The sequence below is a fragment of the Phoenix dactylifera genome, chromosome 8 (assembly GCF_009389715.1).
Source record: "Phoenix dactylifera cultivar Barhee BC4 chromosome 8, palm_55x_up_171113_PBpolish2nd_filt_p, whole genome shotgun sequence".
NCBI classification, from domain to species: Eukaryota; Viridiplantae; Streptophyta; class Magnoliopsida; order Arecales; family Arecaceae; genus Phoenix; species Phoenix dactylifera.
The window spans coordinates 7,010,515-7,027,773 of record NC_052399.1 but is presented as its reverse complement, the minus strand read 5'-3'; the positions used below and the strand labels follow the sequence as shown (position 1 = coordinate 7,027,773).

Below are 17,259 nucleotides of genomic sequence, written 5' to 3'. Positions count from 1 at the left end.
GATTTGATGCCTGTGAGGGGCTCCACACATGGACATTGCCTCTGCAAATATCCAACATTGTTCAGAAACTCCACCATCCCCCATTCTTTTCTTATAGTATGTTTTAGTATCTATGACTGTTATGTTACTATTGTTTAGCACATGCAAACAGGCAAGTAAATTACAAGCTTATACTGTGGGAGAAGTCATGAGAATAGGGGAAAAAAATCTAAAACAATATGGCTTAGAAGATTGCTTTAAAAACTTGACTAAGCCTAGCATAAACAAAGAGAGATTTCTTGTAATAATGGATATCAACTTGGCAATTTCCATCACACAAAAAAAAAAAGTTTTCCATGGACTATGCGTGTATATTTGCTACCGCTTCGTCCAAGAGCTTATGAAGAACAAGGAGATGGAGATGCTAGTCAAGGCAAGGAGAAGTTTATAGATGCAGTCACAAAACCTTTGAAATCAAAAAATCTTTGCTCTTTATCAAGCTACATCAGTTGCTCAAGATATATTCCAAAAGAAAACTGGATTAAAGGAGGATGTTGGAAAACCCAATTCTCATGACAAGTAACCAGTCGCTAGGCATGAGCTCTAATCTTTTAAAGCTTTTACCATTGTCATATGTGATTATATAAACATGTCAAGATTATCTTCCTTTGTGAATCATGGTGGTATAGTTTTTATATATTTGATGAATTATGGTGGAAAAGAATCAAAAAGTCTTCCTTCAATAAACCATTATCCTTTTCACTCCGCTATTTGGTCACCCCTCCCCCCATCATTATCTCCATCTATCCTGTCTTTATCCTCTTATCCACCACAAACTTTTGAGGAACATGGAACAAGTTTGTTGGAACACAATGAATGACCCACAAATGTCATTTTAGACATTCACACCAGTAACCTCTCTCATGTTCTAGTTTTATTTCATAATCATCGTGACTTTCATCATCTTTGTGCTATTGGATGCTTGTTAGCTGTACTTGGGTGATTTGCTCCAAAGACCACATCGCGTATTTTCTTTGTGCAGAAGCACATTAAAGAAGGAACCATCAAATGAAGCGTTTCATCCATTGTCATGTTTTTTTGAATCACATCCCTTCTCAAAGTTAGATCACAATTATTCATCTGTTACATTCATCTATTACACCAAATTTTACTTCTTAGCTATGTAACTTTTCTATACCCCACAACTAGCACTTAGTTCACCAAATACCCAACAATCATGTGCTCTTCCTAATTAGAAAATTAACCAACTTTGGCCTTCTCTTATGATGCATTTGTTTCAACTGTTCTAGTTGAGCCTGCATCCCTCACACCAAATCCCATTGACCCCCTACCCTGACTTACCATCACATTGTAACAAGAATCAAAGATGGTACTTGCAAGCCCAAGGTTCTTTATGCTACTTACATCTGATGCTAGTGAGTTTCTTAAATATCAGTCACATAAAGCTTCCTTCTGAACGAACATCATGCATAGTTTCTTCTAAAGTCCCAATGGCATCTAGCTATGGTAGAAGAATTTAATGTTCTTTTTTTGGTAGTTATCTAATGCTCTTGTTAAAAACTATATGCGATCGCTATTTCCTCCACCATTACATAGCAGTACCATTAAGTGCAAATGGGTGTGTAAGGTTGAGCAAAATTCTAATGACAGCATCCCATTGGCATCTAGCTACGGCAGAAGAATCTAATGTTCTTCTTCTTTTTTTATTTTGGGTTTTTTATTTAATGCTTTTCTTAAAAATAATACATGATCTTTCCTCCACTATTACATGGCAACATTGTTAAGTGCAAATGGGTATATAAGGTTGAGCAAAATTCAGACTGACTTTGTTGAGACCTTTAGCCTAGTAGTCGGTCAACAAACTATTTACATTGTTCTCAACTTGCAATATCCAAACAAGCGAACCATGCAATTAGATTCCAAAAACATATGATTGTGCAACAAAAAAAAGAGATTTATATATCACAGCCCCGGATCAAGGCTTTAAATACTAGTGCCAAATCCCATACTCTTTTTTTAACGACACAATACAATATCAATTTGGTGCCAACTACCAACACCAAAGGTACATCCCAAAACCAAAAAATAAAAATAAAATGAAAATCCACCAATACGATATGGTTGGTAAGCACTAGCATGGTTGATATGGTACAATCTGTAAGCATCAGTTTGCATGGTCTCAACATCCTAATGCTCGTACTAGTGTCGGTTACGCATTGAAACAGCGCGCTACTGACAGTATTGTCTCATTTTGGTGGTTTTTGAATTCATGCCCCAGATCATGCTGATCCTTTATATCCTTCATGTGCACATTGCTAGCATAAAGTGATCTATAGCCTCAAACAGGCTTCACGAGCTTCATTCTGAGAGCCTTTCAATATCCTAGACTTCAAATATAGCATAACAGGTTCATTATGTTCATCAAAAAGACAAGATCTACCATTCTTATTTTACCTCACTATATGGATTAGGAGTGACAAAACCAAAAACATAACCTTATGAAAACCTGGAATGAACAATCTAGGAAGCTTAAGCTATTCCCAAGGGATGCATGCAACATGACATCGGGAGGCCTTATTATGAATCAAGCTAAATATTCCCTTTATCATGTAACATGGGCAGCTACAAGCTGGACTTCCTCTCAGGTTGTTTTGGGATTCAAGTTCTCTCTATTGGATGGAATCTTCTAACGGAGGCAACTAAGTTCCAAACTATTATTGGTGCACTTCACTAAGTAGCTCTTATTACACTTGACTTGGTTAATCTTGTTGATTAGAAGTGTCAATATACACGTGCACTATGAACATCTCATCTCATTGCCTTCAAGAGAATTTTGTGACATTTGAAAGACACTGTTGAAGTGTGGATTATGGATTATTCATTAGCCAGGCCTCTATTCATTTTTAAGCTTACAATGACACCAATTACGTTACCTGCCTTGATGATCAATGATTCAAATTGGGCAATGTAATGTATAGAGGACCTAATCTCATATGTGGTAGTCTCTGTCACCAAGGTCAAGGGACAATATCTGAGATAAAAAAAGAAATCTCTCAAACCTAACCTATCTCCTTTTTGATAAGTAGTAGCTATGAAAGCTTGCAAGCAAAAAAGATCTCTACCTGGTAAACAAATCCTTTCTTAGATGTTGTAGACCTCATGTATTCAGATGCAGAAGATATACAAATTTGTTCTCAATTCCAGTCTTTATAACACAAGGATAAAGCTATTTGGGTTTCCATTATAGATCCTTTGAGCTATCCGATATGCAATGGCATGTTCATGTCTACTCTATTGCTCATCATATCAAACTCAGAAAAATGTAACTAAAAAGAATCGTTTTTCCACCAAAAAAGTCGACACTTTCCTCAGAACTCATCATCTTCTCCAGCTTTTTTTTGAACCAATTTCTAGTTTTTAACACACAGTCAGTTAATACAGGGGAAACACGTAAACCATAAAATTATTCGTACTGCGACCTAAGTACAAGAATACCCAACTGCCCAAAATTCCCTACACAGAAGAAGAAGAAGAAAGAAAGAAAGAAAAACGATGATATGGAAGAAAAAATCTCAGCATAAAACTAAAACAACAGAAACTGACAGTTTACATACTAAAAGAATACTTATTTACTCAAAAATTTATCACCTTTCATTTGAATATTTCTTATATTTCAATATCAACTCAACTGATACAGTGGATGCAAGTAAAATAACTAAATTCTTGTAAGATTAGAACCCCAAATTAGTACAATTCAGCGAATTACCCTAGAAAATTAGCTACATAACCATGAAAGAAGACAAAAACAACAAAATCCTCAGCACCAAATCGAAAACTCACGATACCGGATTCCTTCGTTGACTTCCAGAAACGATCAGAAGCAGCAAGAACAGTCGAAAGGGCAGAGAGGCGTACCCCCGGCATCGAGATTCCCGATGCCCAGCTCTTCCTCGGTGTAGATGGAGAGTCCTTCCCCTGTCCTCCTTCGTTTCGCCTTGGCCCCGGGACCCTCCTCCACCACGGTCGTCCCCCTCTTCTTCTTCTTTTTATTATTATTGCCCTCCTCCCCTGTTCTCTTCTTCGCCTTCTTCTTCAGTTCGGAAGCCTCCGAATGCTTCCCTTCCTTCGATTCTTCGGGTTTTTTTGGCTTCTTGGCCTTCTTTCCTTGGAAGATCTCGTCGATCTCGTTGCCGGGCTTTTTCTTCTTCTGCTTCTCTTCCTCCTCCGCCATAGCCATGGCCATGAACTCCTTCTCCTCCGATTTATTCTGCTCGGAAGGAGCCGGCTTCTTATTCTTCTTCTTATTTGTTGGCGTCGAAGCCATCGGACTCGTGGAGTCGAGAAGAAGGAACAAGACGAAGGGACGCAGCCGCCGCCGCGACCGGATGGAGAGTGCGGAGGCTTTTTTGAGTTTGATAGGCTAATAGCTAATAAGGGCTTTATACACGTGTCAAGGGTGGGAACCTTTTGTATAGGCTAGGGTAGTCGGTACTCTTGTACATACTTACAATATTCTATGAATTATTAAAAAAATAAATTATTTTTATGAAATCCATTGCGTTACAAATTAATGGTACTTTTTTTTTTTTCTTAGGCGGGCGTCTCACAGTATATGAGTATGGAGACGCCCAATAAAATCAGAAAACATTATATCACAGAGAGTCGTAGGCAACTCTCCCCCATGCATCCACATATTGCGCCTGAATTACTGGCCATATAAGAGGTCACCCAATCAACAACCCCATTAGTCTCCCTGTAAACATGTCTAGCTATGAGTGCGTCCCCATCTCGACCCATAGCCCAAATATCTCGAAGTAAGGGATGATCCCACCCCGACACTTTCGGATCCTCCTGGATCCACCCTATAATAGTGGCCGAGTCGTCCTCCATAATAATAGAGCAGGCCTGTAATACTCACTGCCCATATCGAAGGCCCTCCCATGCAGCCCTCAGCTCGGCGCTAGGAACCGAGGTCTCTGCTAGCTGACAGCCACCAGCCGCTAGTGCACGAGAGCTCGGGTTCCTAATGACAAACCCAGCGCCCCCTCTGCATCCACCATTCTACACCAATCCGTCAAAGTTAACCTTAAGGAAACTCGGAGGTAGGGGCTCTCAGGTGAAGAACACCAAACAAGATGCTGCGTGAGGAAATGAGAGTCCCAAATATTCCGAACTGTCGGTACTATATGTCTCTCTCTCATGATTACTTGGAGTAAATAAACTTAAAGTATCCTAAAAGCATATATTTTAATTTTATTATTATTTTCTAATTCTCTTGTATACATTTTTTTTTCAAACTTTAATTTTTTATTATTTTTTAATCGAATAGAACTGAACTTATAACCATGATCACGAGTCATAACTCATTAGATTGCTCGGGAATCTTAACTTTTTAAATACCAAAAGATAATATTTAATATTTTTATACTTTGTATATTATATATTCATAAGATGCAATAATTCCATAACTAAAGAGAAACAGAGAGCATTTCACCATCATTATAAATATTATCATTTAAGTTGTAAAATATCTATGTATTAAAAATCCTTCATTTATGGTTCTTATGGTACAATACAATTTATGGGTGCTAGAGTGGTTCGATATATAAGTTGTAATTTACAAAACCTATATTTCTTTCTCTTTTTCTGATTTATGGGCAATCTCAGATTTGTATACCACATCTGATAGTTTAAATTTTTATTTTGCAGCTTGAATTGTTGAATTTTAGCGGTGGTAAAGTACTTTCTTCATATCACATATGTATTATGCGTATTATAGCAACATGCACCAATTTATGGTGCATATTTGTTATATAAATAATGTAAATATAATTTTGGCCCCCATAGAATCAATATATTATATCGCTGTCACATTTCTTATAGACTTTGAAATGAAAATAGGTAGATTAATGACAATATGCATATGGAAAATTGTACTCATTGTAAGAACAAAATGGCATGCTTCTTTACTTATACAAAAATGGACGACACACTCTTTATAGTTTTGCATGCAATACATGCAGATGATTTTGAAGCATAAATAGATAAACAAAAAACTCCTGATGCAGAGTGGTTGCTCATTTCTTTATTTGAATAATATTTTTTTTTCAAAAAATAAAATGGCCAAGGTGCATTACCAAGTCTTTCACTGTTATCAAAGGCATCATGGTCCACAGTAAGTCCCTTTTCTCTCATTTCCCCCTATTTTTTAATCTAAACTGCAGACTTTACAATCTTTCATGGAAAAAAAAGGACTTCAGTTTATTACCATCCTCCATGCAACATATAATGCATAGAATAAAATTTATGATGCTTCTTATTACTCTAATTATCGGTTTGATGACGACTGTAGAAACAACCACACAATCCATGATGAAGCCTACATGTAATAAAGATTAACTAACGGTACGACTAGAGCAGAAGCAATTCGGAGAGGAATTATTTCGGTTCCATTTAGCTTTCTCGGATTTATAGAGAGCAGAGCGTGCGAGAGTCTGCGCCTCACATGAACACACGTGCACATGCACGTACGGGCAAGATGTGACCTAATGATTTCAAGCAGAGAAGGTTTGTTTGATGGCTTATGCATTGATCGCATCAACTAACAAACAGGAAGTTATGTTCTCATTTCTCATCCATAAAGAAATATTATACACGACATCCAAAATGAAAGTTCTTCTGCTCCACTATTCCTTTTTATTTGTTAAATCCTTCTCTGTATTTGGCTTGTCATTTTTGTCAATAAACTGGACAACAGAGAAGTCCCCAATTTGCTTCAGCTCCAGTGTCACACTACTTTGCCGAGTCTCTGTAAGACATATAGGGACTCAAATACGAAAATTTATTCAGAACCAAAGAACTGGAAAAGAAATTTTCAGAAAGAAGAAAAGGTGGCAAACAAATGTGGTTAAGCTCCCCTCTGAAAGAAGAAGAAGAAGAAGAAGAAGAAGAAGAAGAAGAAGAAGAAAAAGAGGTTAAGCTCCAGCCTCAATGCTGTAGTAGATATCCATGCATGCGTTGCCTGCTTCCATGTGCATCTTCGAGTTGCATCTCATGATCAATGGAAGAAATAGGAAAACGGGACTATCTGCATGCAAAAGAAAAACATCATCGAACAACGATAGGTCTCGCAAATTTTAAACTTCTAGGGGGAAAATCCTAGTCAGAACTTGCCTAAGCTGTTAATCTTATATCAGCTTTTTCTTCTGAAAGAAACTTGTCAGGTGCCACAGCTGCAGAGCAGAAGCTACTATGCAAACACCGAGGGACATTATACCGAACCATGCAACTCTAGCATTTGTCTTCTCACTGACGTCTCTCATTTCTGATTCCCTGCTTCCACAAACCCAAAATGGATGCTTAGAATTGTACACAGCCTAAGCATGCATTTATAGCTGCATAGAGCATTTGGGCTCAAACCATGATATTTTACCTGCTCTTGAGGTACAGCAAGTTATCATGGATTGCCTCCACAGCCCCTTCCAATTTCCTCAGCTCGAGCTCGACACCCTGAAATAACCAAGATTGCATATTGTTATAATAAAGTACACATACATGAGATGAGACGTTTAACTTTGGGTTATATGGAAGAGTTTATAATTCAAGTGCTCACCTCAATTTTTTCCTTTCTTGCAACAGATTCCCAGTCCTTTGCTGCAATCCCAGCCTTCCAATTGATGCTAACACTCGCCCCAACACCTTTGTTAGAATCCAGCCAGAAACATGCCAAGTAATTTCCAGATTCAGAAGTAGTGAATGCAAACTGGCCTATTGTAGCACTTTCTTTGTGATGAAGTACGTCACCATATGGTGATGTCACCTGAAAATGGGCACAGCTCAATCAACTGAATAAATAGGACTAGACTGACAGCAAAAAAAAAAAAAAAAGAAACACATAAAGAACTAGATTATCTGAACTACAGCTCATCATTCAACTGCACTGGTTATCCAACTAGGAATTATTTTATTTTAAAAAAGAAATACTAAATTATATCATTCTCAATTTAAACTAAATAGAGATTTTAAAATACGAAAATATAAAAAGAATATAATTAACATTTTGGAGTATATTATCATGTTATAGCACGATATATTGATTGGTGATAATCAAAAACAATGGTGTATCATGTGAAATGACTTAGTGATACATAATGCTTGCAGAAACCTAGCATTTAGTCTATAATCTAACATGCTTTCCTCATTCCGAATTATAAAAACAAGAACAGACTTGACAAGAATAACAATCATTATGAGTCATAATAAAAAAATATTAATATCACGAAGTACATCCAAATTATTTATATATCATATTTGTGTATTTTTTTAGAATTTACAAAATATTTGACTCTAGATTAGTTTTAGAAGTCAGAAATAAAGTTGAAAGCTAATCTTTCTTAATTGTCAGAATAATCTGTTCCTTGATTTTGGGAGATGTAAAGAGAAGGAAAAACCTAGATTTCAATGTTTATAAGATTTTTTATTTACAAAGTAAATAACATATAAAAATTGACTCTCGGCTTTTCAGAAAACAAAATATTAATCTGGAGATTTCTTGAAATGAAGGGAGCTCAAAAATGAAATGTACCTTTCCATTAAAGTTCAACACATAAAAGCTCATAATTTTTCACCACAGACTGCAAAGCCTGAAGTTAATACCCCAGAATTAAATAAAAAGGCCTTATGCCAACTCCAGTGAGACCACTGAAACTGATGCCTTCCAGTTTCGCTGAAATGAAACCCGCAAAGTTTGTGTTGATTCTGGTCTAAATCAGGTTTTGCCCAATATAGTCCAATGAAAATTCCAGATCACAGTCTCTGCTAATCCTTACAAGATGCTATGAACCTCACAACTAAGTTCCCATGCAGAATAATCTTGTTTTGGACAGAAGAAACTGCAGATATTCTTTGCGTTTATGTGTATAACAAAAGGACCCTGCTTTCTTCCATGCCACCAATAAGACAATGTCAGAACATTAGCATTTCCATTAAATGACAAACTAGTAGTAGCAAAACTTATGAATCTCCAAATAAGTCAAATGGTGTAAATCTCTAAAATCAAATCCATTCCCCCCCCCCCCCCCCCCCCCCCCCCCCCGCCCCACCGAAACAAAGGAAACCGTGATTTCGGGATGAGAGAGTTGTAGACATACTTAGTTGGTCCTAAGTACTTTCATTAGGGTGGAAGTTGGGAACAGAATCAGCAACTTCCTTGTGGAAGCAAGTAATACTTAGTTCTTTGTTCCACTCACTGTATTGAATGACACTAACCAAACAGAAACTTATGGAATATTTCTCATAACCAGTCCATCTATACTAACATTTGCACCAAAATCCACATCTCGCTACTAGTACTGAAAGAACATAGTGATCAGATTAAAAATTGCTCCCTGAGGAAAGCCAACACAACTAGAGATTGACGGAATATACCATGCAAGTAAGAGGTTCCCAGTGCTTGATTAGAGTTAATCATAATCGATGCGCAGAGATAACTTGATGTCAACTTTTGCTGACAATTTTGCCGCAAAATAAGAATTACTTCTAATTAAGTTCAGGTCAAAATGGAAAAGTATGATACCGATTCGAGTGATTATCCTGCTGAAGTGTATGTTATGTCTAATCACTGTGAATTTCGGGATATCACCATATGGAGCATTCTTCTGTGATAAGTGATCAGAGAATTGGTATAAAAAAATTACAAGAAAAAAAATGGGGTGTTCATGAGTTGACTGGAGTTAGATGTGTTCATAAATATGAAAGCATATGCAGATAGACTCTATGAAAAATGGTCTTGGCACATCCTAAGAGGATGATGTCTACTGACATCTAGTGGTGGGATCTCCAATCTATGTTGCCTTTGATCACCCTGCTCCCAATTAAACTAAACAGAAGGGTGGCCATTTTTCATTCAATTTTCCCTCACTGGACCTTATTATCAAAAGAATGTTGACATACCAATTTATCTCAAGGAGTATTATTCATCAAATTGCTCTTTTGGATCAATATATGTTGAAAGTTTGACATTAATAAAAGCTAAAATTATAGTTGAGGGAATATGTAAAAAATCATCCAGGACAAGCGACAAAGTTTTCAATTGACAACCATATCCCAGAAAATCCAGTTCCTACTGCATGTCACCAATTTTAACAATTTTCTGAGTGTTGAGTGCACCAAGACTATATTGTGCACAAAAAGCCTTAGGTTGGGATGAAATGGGTTGTACACTGATGGTGATGGACACACCGGTCCCAATTTGTAATATCTTCCATAGACCTGTTTGTTTGCTACCTACTTACAATTGTATTTGTTATGTAGTGAGTCTGAAGAAAAAGTTGATAAGATGGTAAATAAAGCTAATGAAAACAGAGCGGCTTAATTTATGACTGAAAATGTTTAACTTAGCATTCAATAGATAACTGATAGAGAAGCACATACACTTGCTTTCTGGATTATGCTCCTGCTGACTGAATTTACCACATTATTGGGGTCATTGATTAGCTAACAAAGTTGAAAATTGCTAGGAGATAAAAAATATTGTATAATAATTATAGAAGGGTGCTCGGTCTTATATGCATTAGTACAAGTAATTAGCACATACAACCAGTCTTAAATGCTTAATCACCAAAAATAATACAAGAAAAAAGATAACTGAAAATCCTGTACGGTTGAGTTCTGAAAAATTTTATATAACAGACTGTGGGAGCATGCTTAACAAACTGAAGAATTAAAGTAAAAGAAAATAGACAAAGGATTACTGACACTTATTTAAATAGCAACTAAGGTAGAGGGTCACATGCAGAACTGTGTTGATTAAGCCCATTATCCAAAAACTAGGCTGGTCGATAGTGATCAGATAAACTGAAATATTTATAATAGCATAAGATATATAGTCGAACTTGGCATTTGGAGGAAAAGAAAGAAATGCGAGCTTAAACTTGGTGGCAGAAGCAACTTGATTTAAGATATAGTTGGTGTGGAATTGCAGCTAAACAGATATTGAAGTAATTAAGTCACACTTAAAAAAGAGAAAAGAAACTTCGTGTAAGTTGTCCTTATCATCATAGAAAAATTATCCTTGTCGACAAATTTTAATGTCATGGAAGGCACAGCAAATTGATATTCTTTCTTGGTACGCCAGGAGAATGGCCAATGATGCTAAAGTTATTAAAGGGCTCCACTGGCTAATTATTACAGTACTACCAAATCTGCTAAGATTATAATCTTCATTCAAGGGAGATAACCTAATGGATCATATGTTTATAGATATAAAACAAAAGAGCAGTCAAGAAAGATAAAAAATCCACCTTTCAATAAAAAATTCTAGCCGTACCGATGCGAACCGAGGAGTTAAAAGCAAAATTTTCTCCACCCAAACACTATATTCTTTCCCAATTCGATCACCCGTCGCCTCATCAAGTTATGAACTCAATCAAAACAAAAACAGATTGCCACGAAGTAATAACCATAAACAATATTAATGGATCCATGGTGAAAAGCCAAGAAAATAAGGAAAGAGATCCAAAATCATATCATTTCACACCAAAAAGAAAGATCACATCTTCTTACTCATAATGATTATCCACGACACAAACTACCCACTCCCGATTATAATAGACATTATACAAAAAGAAATTAATAGCTAGGAAACAAATCCTTTAGATCATTGAAACGAGATGCTAAGGTCGTAGCAACTGCTCGCATTATAGATAACTTAAAAGGGAACGGAAAGGATGGATATATATGCCTTTGCGGAGATGCTGGCGGTGCCGTGTGAGTCGTCCTCGTAAACGACGGTGTAGTCGGCAAGGACGACGACGTTGGCCTGGATCTCCTCCGACACGCACTTGGTCCCCGACGGCGGGAGGCTCAGCCACACCGCCGCGGCGCGCGGCGGCAGCAGCGCGGCGGAGCACAGCAGCAGCAGCAGCAGCTGCACCGCGGCAGCCCGCCGGATCACGGCACCGTCTCCCGTCCCCATCCTCCCTCTCCTCCTCCTCGTCGAATTCTCTACCGGTATTTGGTTGCCAGAGAGAATGCGGAGCTCCGAGCTCGCCGATCTCTCCACGCTATCTCCGGGCAACGCTCTGTGAAAACGCCTCACGAAGTCACAAGTCATGGGATCATATGGGCCGGGTTCATCAAACCCAAACCTCGTAAGTTGGAGTGAACTCAGATGCATGCTGGTGTCAGTGCCATGCGTCTTTTTTTTTTTTTTTTTTGCATAAACAACTATCTTCAACCTTTTCCTCCTGAAAACATATGTATTTTTTATAGTTGTCTTGCCATCATTTTTCTAAATTTATTTATGTGAATTATTTTGTAATTAGATTCGTGTTGTTTAATTCCAAAGAGATGGTAGGGTTATATGATGGAAAAATGGTTACTATAGCAGTTGTTGATGAGATGTATGCATATGAGACAAGTGACAGGTTTTATTTTATAGTCAGAACATTAATCCTTAGTTGCTTCATTTTAGTTGCTTTGATAAGTGATTTTTTGATTTGGCTTTTAGGGCTTGGTTGAACGAGGGAGCATGCAATCCATGTATAGATCTTCTAGTCTAATGGAGCTAGAGGAGCGAGGAAGTTGGTTAATAACTGGATCAGAATTTGATGTCTATCATCAAGTCCTTAGCAAGAAAAATGAGGAAACTTGGGCATAATTAGCCTAGAGCAAAGGAAGAAATTAAAGAAAATATAGAGTTTGGTTGGTTTTTGCGTGAGTTATCATTCTCATGCTTATTGCCTATCACGTATAATGCCACTTATACCTCAATATAAAGCAAATCCATGGGACTTGCCATATATGGTACTTTCATGCATTCTCATGTGACCTCAAGTTTGAGCCTAAGAAGTAAAAAATACTCCATATTTAGTCCAAAGGAACTTTCAGTATTTGCTAATGGAAGGGGAAAAGAAAAATCTGAAATATCAATCACAAACGAATTACAATCCCAAAACTATCACAATCGTCCATGTTATATATCTCATGTGCTTCACTAGTGCCGTGTACTCTAGTATGAACTATTCCAACGAAATACTTTAATTATATGTATAAACTTATTTTTCAGCCTCCTAAACTCATCATGCTGACTTTGATTCTTCTCCACCTGCTCATAGCGCATGAAGGCATCTAACTCTAGCGACGTGTTCTTGTTTGGCACATTTGTACGTGGGTTCATTAATTCCTTCATCTTTATGTGCAGGGTTAGACTTAGCTTGACTTGATAGTTGATTCCATCAATGAATCTAGCTTTCACTTAGAAATAAATAAAAGCACTCATACAATAGCCTGTCGTGCCACTTATTGGAATTTCCAGCACCATTCCCATTTGCATGGTGCGATCGAGTGGAAGAACCATTTCTGTGGAGCATCACTTCGAACCAACGACAAGAATGATCGAGATGACGACATGCATATTGGTCTACAGTATTGTTGCATTGCATTAACGTGAAGCAGCTTTAGCTGTGCACATCATATTTGGCCATTATTGGCCCATGGTTGTACATTTTGATGCCAAGTTGCACGCCGATTCAATTCCCTCTCAAATCATTCATAAAGTGTGAGCACAACTCAAAACTCAAAAGACTAGATCACATAATTAAGAAAGTGGCAGCATATAGTCCACTAGTTGCATTAAGGGAAGTGGATCTAAATGCTTTAGGGAATCCTTGCTGATGGAATCTCTACTGCAGTGGCATGGTCGGCAGATTTAGATCTGATGGCATCGGTCGCAGCTATCGGTAGCTCGAGTGCCCCCATCTCCTCGCCGGTCTCGGAGGGTTGGGTCAAGTGATCCTTGCTCTTACCCCATATGAGAGAGTAAAGACCAATAACTATGATGATTGCACCAATCAACCTATCAATTTCAGAGAGATGGTACCAACAACCAATAGTAAGTTAGTATATATCCACATTCTCTACTGCCATAGTTGGATTGAGATGACAAGAACTCATACCTTCCTAAAGTGATCTCCTCTGCTAAAATGATGGAGCCCAGTACAGCCACTATTATCATGCACAGTGGGTTGAAGGCAGTCACAAAGACAGGTCCCCTTTCTTTCATCACCTTCCCTTGAACATAGTATGCTATCCCAGAGCACATTACTCCCTGCATTAGAATCAATTCAATTGTTAAAATTCCTTAGCGTAAGAACATGAAAGAGAAAAAAGATCCCATTCTAGGAAGCATCTCACGGAGTAAGCGGCCGTTAGGAGTCTCATGTCGAAGCCTATCAACCATGGCTTGACACTCCGCTCCATCACGAGAGCAACTGCACCACTTTGCGCTGCACCCATGAAGCATATCCAGACGGTCAAGGAAAGCTCTGCCGGGTAGGACTTCAATGTATTTGACTGACCAAATAAGAACCATCATGGTGTATTAGCCACCTAAATATATATGTTTCCTTTTTCTTGTATGAGTTGAAACATAAAACATAGATCGAGCCTTAATTCTGGTGATGAAAGAGCATTACTTGCAGTATAAAGAAAGCAGACCAAGAGAAGCAGCTCCCCAATAGCATGAACACGCCTGCAAGCCAGTGACTGTCGTCTTGGCTTCCAGCAGTATTGTTGTGGTGGCTACGTCCCTTTGTCCATATGAATTCTACCACTGGTCCTTTGTAAAGTATCATGAGCAATGCACCGACGACCGTCACCAGAGTCCCGATGATCTTCGCTTGGCTGCGTCGTTTCTTGACATTTATTTTCTCCATTCTAATTGCACAAATAAGCATGATTTATTGATATAAGTTTTAGTTTGATAACTACACGAAGAGTTCTTTTTGTTAATATGCTTTGATAGAAATCAACTATTGAAGTTCTTACCTGAGAACAATGGCACTAAGGAAGGTCACAGCAGGAAGTACGTTGTAAAGGGCGGACGAAAAGCTTGCATTCGTGTTCTTGGCCCCCATGTAGTACAAGTTTTGGTCAAGCACAGGCCTAGAGGTGAAGATAAGCCATGGTGTTAAAGAAGAAGATTTTTATAAAGTCTAAGCTAATTATTTAAAACTTTGGTTGGTGAAATGATGAATACTCGAGTAGTCCCAAAGCCATTATCTTGAGGAAGTTGGACACTGTCATCTTGGGCCTCACTTTCCTGTTGAAGAGAATAAAGAGACATATTGGCTCAAAAAAACTGTTTTTAAGTACTAAAACGTGAGAGAAGGCATGCATGAGGATGGGAAGTGCTTGTATGCAATGCCCACAAAGTGTGATCCACTTAAAAAGTTGGTGGTCCTCTGCGGGAGAGAATGAGTTCATTGTCTCCATCACCACTGCATCATGGCCCACGTAGGTCCCACGTATGATGGGAGAGAATGAGTTAATCCTTCTGTTGAAGTATTGATGAGTTTTATGCTAAGTAGGTCCCACGTATAAAAGGGCCGATCTTGACTCGCAATACATGCACACCATGATCCAATAAATCGTGATTAGACCTGTCTCCTGATTTTGGTTTGGTGGGTGAAAACTTCAAAGTCCGTGCTGCACATTTCTTCGTGCTAGGGGCGAAAAATGGATGGACTATTTTGTGAGCTAGCCCCTGATCATGGAGGTGCCAGGATGGATTCGGTTGAGTTCTTTTTTTAAGTTCAGCTTTGGCTTGGAATATGCCAACTTTTGTTCTAGTGACCTCGAGAAAGGACTTTCTCTTTAATGTAAATTGAGCAAGCAATTTGTTTGCCTGCTAATGTAGTTTGACCAGCTTGTATTTTATGTAACAATCTTTTTGAGAAAATTAGTATGCATGGATTTCTCCGCAACCTAGGAAAATGTATAATCAACTTATTTTACCTTACCATGACGTGATTCTAGAGGAACTTGGGTTAAGGTTGTGTTTATCCATTAACAAAGTCAGAAAAGAAAAGAAAAAAAATTGAATTCATGAGAGGACCTAGGATAGTGAGGTTGTGGTGGAGAACATTGATGGGGGAGAGATATTTAAGACTACAGTGAAGTCTATAGAAGTTTGTGATGACAGTTTGGCAAATCCATGTTGCAAATTTGGAGGGAGAGAAATGTAGAGAGCATTTGTGAGTAAGATGAGTATGTTTTATCACAAAAATTTAGCCTCTTTTCTTTCTTCATAGTTGGTTTTTTTAATTTTAACTTGTTAAATTTGTAATACTTACCTTTTCATCACGCTGTTAATTGATCTATCTATTGAATTTTCGTTTGTTTTATTTTACAATCATGAAAAAAATTGTGGAATCAACTGTCACCTTTTCATCATTTGGAAAAAAAAAGGGGAGAAAAAGAAAACCCGGACCAGCGAATGAATAGCCATAATAAAAATTTTGTCTCAAGCTAAGCTTCTACATAATAATACTTCAATCTTTACTTGAGACTAGCAAGCTTGGAGTAAGTTTTTCGACCTTCAAGCTGTCATAAACCCTAAGCAGATTTTAGAGAGCAGAGACTTACGGTATGATAATGATCGCATGTAGAGTCATAAGACGATTAATCAAGAATTACTTCTCGAATGATAATAACAAAATTTAAGAATGATAATAACGATAATACAATATTTCTAACAAGTAGTGCCTCTCTACATGTGACAAGACCATGTCATGAAATCTGATCACTTGTAGAAACACGCCACATGTCAATCTATCTGGCGTCCAGCAAGCACCTTTCATTTTACCTACTTTTATCACCACCCAGTATGGTGACACGTTAAGGCCAGATTAGTGGGCCAAGAGGAATTGCTTATCTCATCAAATCCATGTCATGCATGCATTTATTTGAAGTAGGCCATGTAGATATATATATATATATATATATATATATATATATATATATATATATATATATATATAGAGAGAGAGAGAGAGAGAGAGAGAGAGAGAGAGAGAGAGACCTCTCGAACCACAACGCAAACGGTAAGATGACAGCCGCGGCGATGGCATTCCGATACACCACGAGCACGTAATGGCTCATGCCCCGCTTGAGCGTCGCAACCGAGATCACGTACATCCCGGAAAACCCAAACTGCAAGAAGACCATGGCCATGTATGGCTTCGCTCTAGTCCAAACCCCACCAAGGGCCATCCTATATATATATATTAATTCCTCCTCTTATCTCCTAATACCCTTCTCTCCCTTACTACTCCAACCTCGTAAGACTTCTTCTCTCTGAGGACTCAAACCTTCATACAGCCTCCTTATATAGCTAAAAAGAAAGCACCAACCCATTGACCACTAAGAACTGTAGTAGTCTTTAAGGGGGTGGAGGTCACCACTAGATTCCATTATTCT

The 17,259-nt window shown here is 38.0% G+C and overlaps 3 protein-coding genes across 3 annotated transcripts; all 3 read right to left on the bottom strand.

Annotated features, from left to right (window-relative positions):
* Nucleotides 1-3,628: 3,628 nt before the first annotated feature.
* On the bottom strand, nucleotides 3,629-4,420 carry LOC103716012 (uncharacterized protein C6G9.01c). Its single transcript, XM_008803839.4, has one exon. The coding sequence runs from the start codon at nucleotides 4,322-4,324 to the stop codon at nucleotides 3,875-3,877; it is 450 nt and encodes a 149-aa protein (XP_008802061.1). The 5' UTR covers nucleotides 4,325-4,420; the 3' UTR covers nucleotides 3,629-3,874.
* A 2,177-nt stretch (nucleotides 4,421-6,597) lies between these two features.
* LOC103716033 (transmembrane emp24 domain-containing protein p24delta4-like) lies at nucleotides 6,598-12,092 on the bottom strand. The gene is made up of 4 exons (XM_039129672.1): nucleotides 11,747-12,092; nucleotides 7,613-7,819; nucleotides 7,433-7,509; nucleotides 6,598-7,332 (listed from the first exon to the last, which is right to left on the bottom strand). Exons 1-4 carry the CDS (start codon nucleotides 11,972-11,974, stop codon nucleotides 7,188-7,190), a joined length of 657 nt encoding a protein of 218 aa, XP_038985600.1. The 5' UTR covers nucleotides 11,975-12,092; the 3' UTR covers nucleotides 6,598-7,187.
* A 1,321-nt stretch (nucleotides 12,093-13,413) lies between these two features.
* Nucleotides 13,414-17,136, bottom strand: LOC103716013 (WAT1-related protein At1g21890-like). Its single transcript, XM_008803840.4, has 7 exons — nucleotides 16,862-17,136; nucleotides 15,038-15,100; nucleotides 14,827-14,943; nucleotides 14,475-14,715; nucleotides 14,194-14,352; nucleotides 13,956-14,107; nucleotides 13,414-13,855 (listed from the first exon to the last, which is right to left on the bottom strand). Exons 1-7 carry the CDS (start codon nucleotides 17,050-17,052, stop codon nucleotides 13,657-13,659), a joined length of 1,122 nt encoding a protein of 373 aa, XP_008802062.1. The 5' UTR covers nucleotides 17,053-17,136; the 3' UTR covers nucleotides 13,414-13,656.
* Between the last annotated feature and the right edge of the window lie 123 nt (nucleotides 17,137-17,259).

Coding starts and splice junctions, on each gene's coding strand:
- LOC103716012 (XM_008803839.4), bottom strand. CDS start 4,324: ATGGCTTCGACGCCAACAAATAAGAAGAAGAATAAGAAGCCGGCTCCT.
- LOC103716033 (XM_039129672.1), bottom strand. CDS start 11,974: ATGGGGACGGGAGACGGTGCCGTGATCCGGCGGGCTGCCGCGGTGCAG. Junction 7,510..7,612: donor CAAGAAAGGAAAAAATTGAG/GTGAGCACTTGA, acceptor TGGTTATTTCAG/GGTGTCGAGCTCGAGCTGAG. Junction 7,333..7,432: donor TTGCTGTACCTCAAGAGCAG/GTAAAATATCAT, acceptor TTGTGGAAGCAG/GGAATCAGAAATGAGAGACG.
- LOC103716013 (XM_008803840.4), bottom strand. CDS start 17,052: ATGGCCCTTGGTGGGGTTTGGACTAGAGCGAAGCCATACATGGCCATG. Junction 15,101..16,861: donor TTTGCGTTGTGGTTCGAGAG/GTCTCTCTCTCT, acceptor TCTCTTCAACAG/GAAAGTGAGGCCCAAGATGA. Junction 14,716..14,826: donor CTTAGTGCCATTGTTCTCAG/GTAAGAACTTCA, acceptor TTGTGCAATTAG/AATGGAGAAAATAAATGTCA.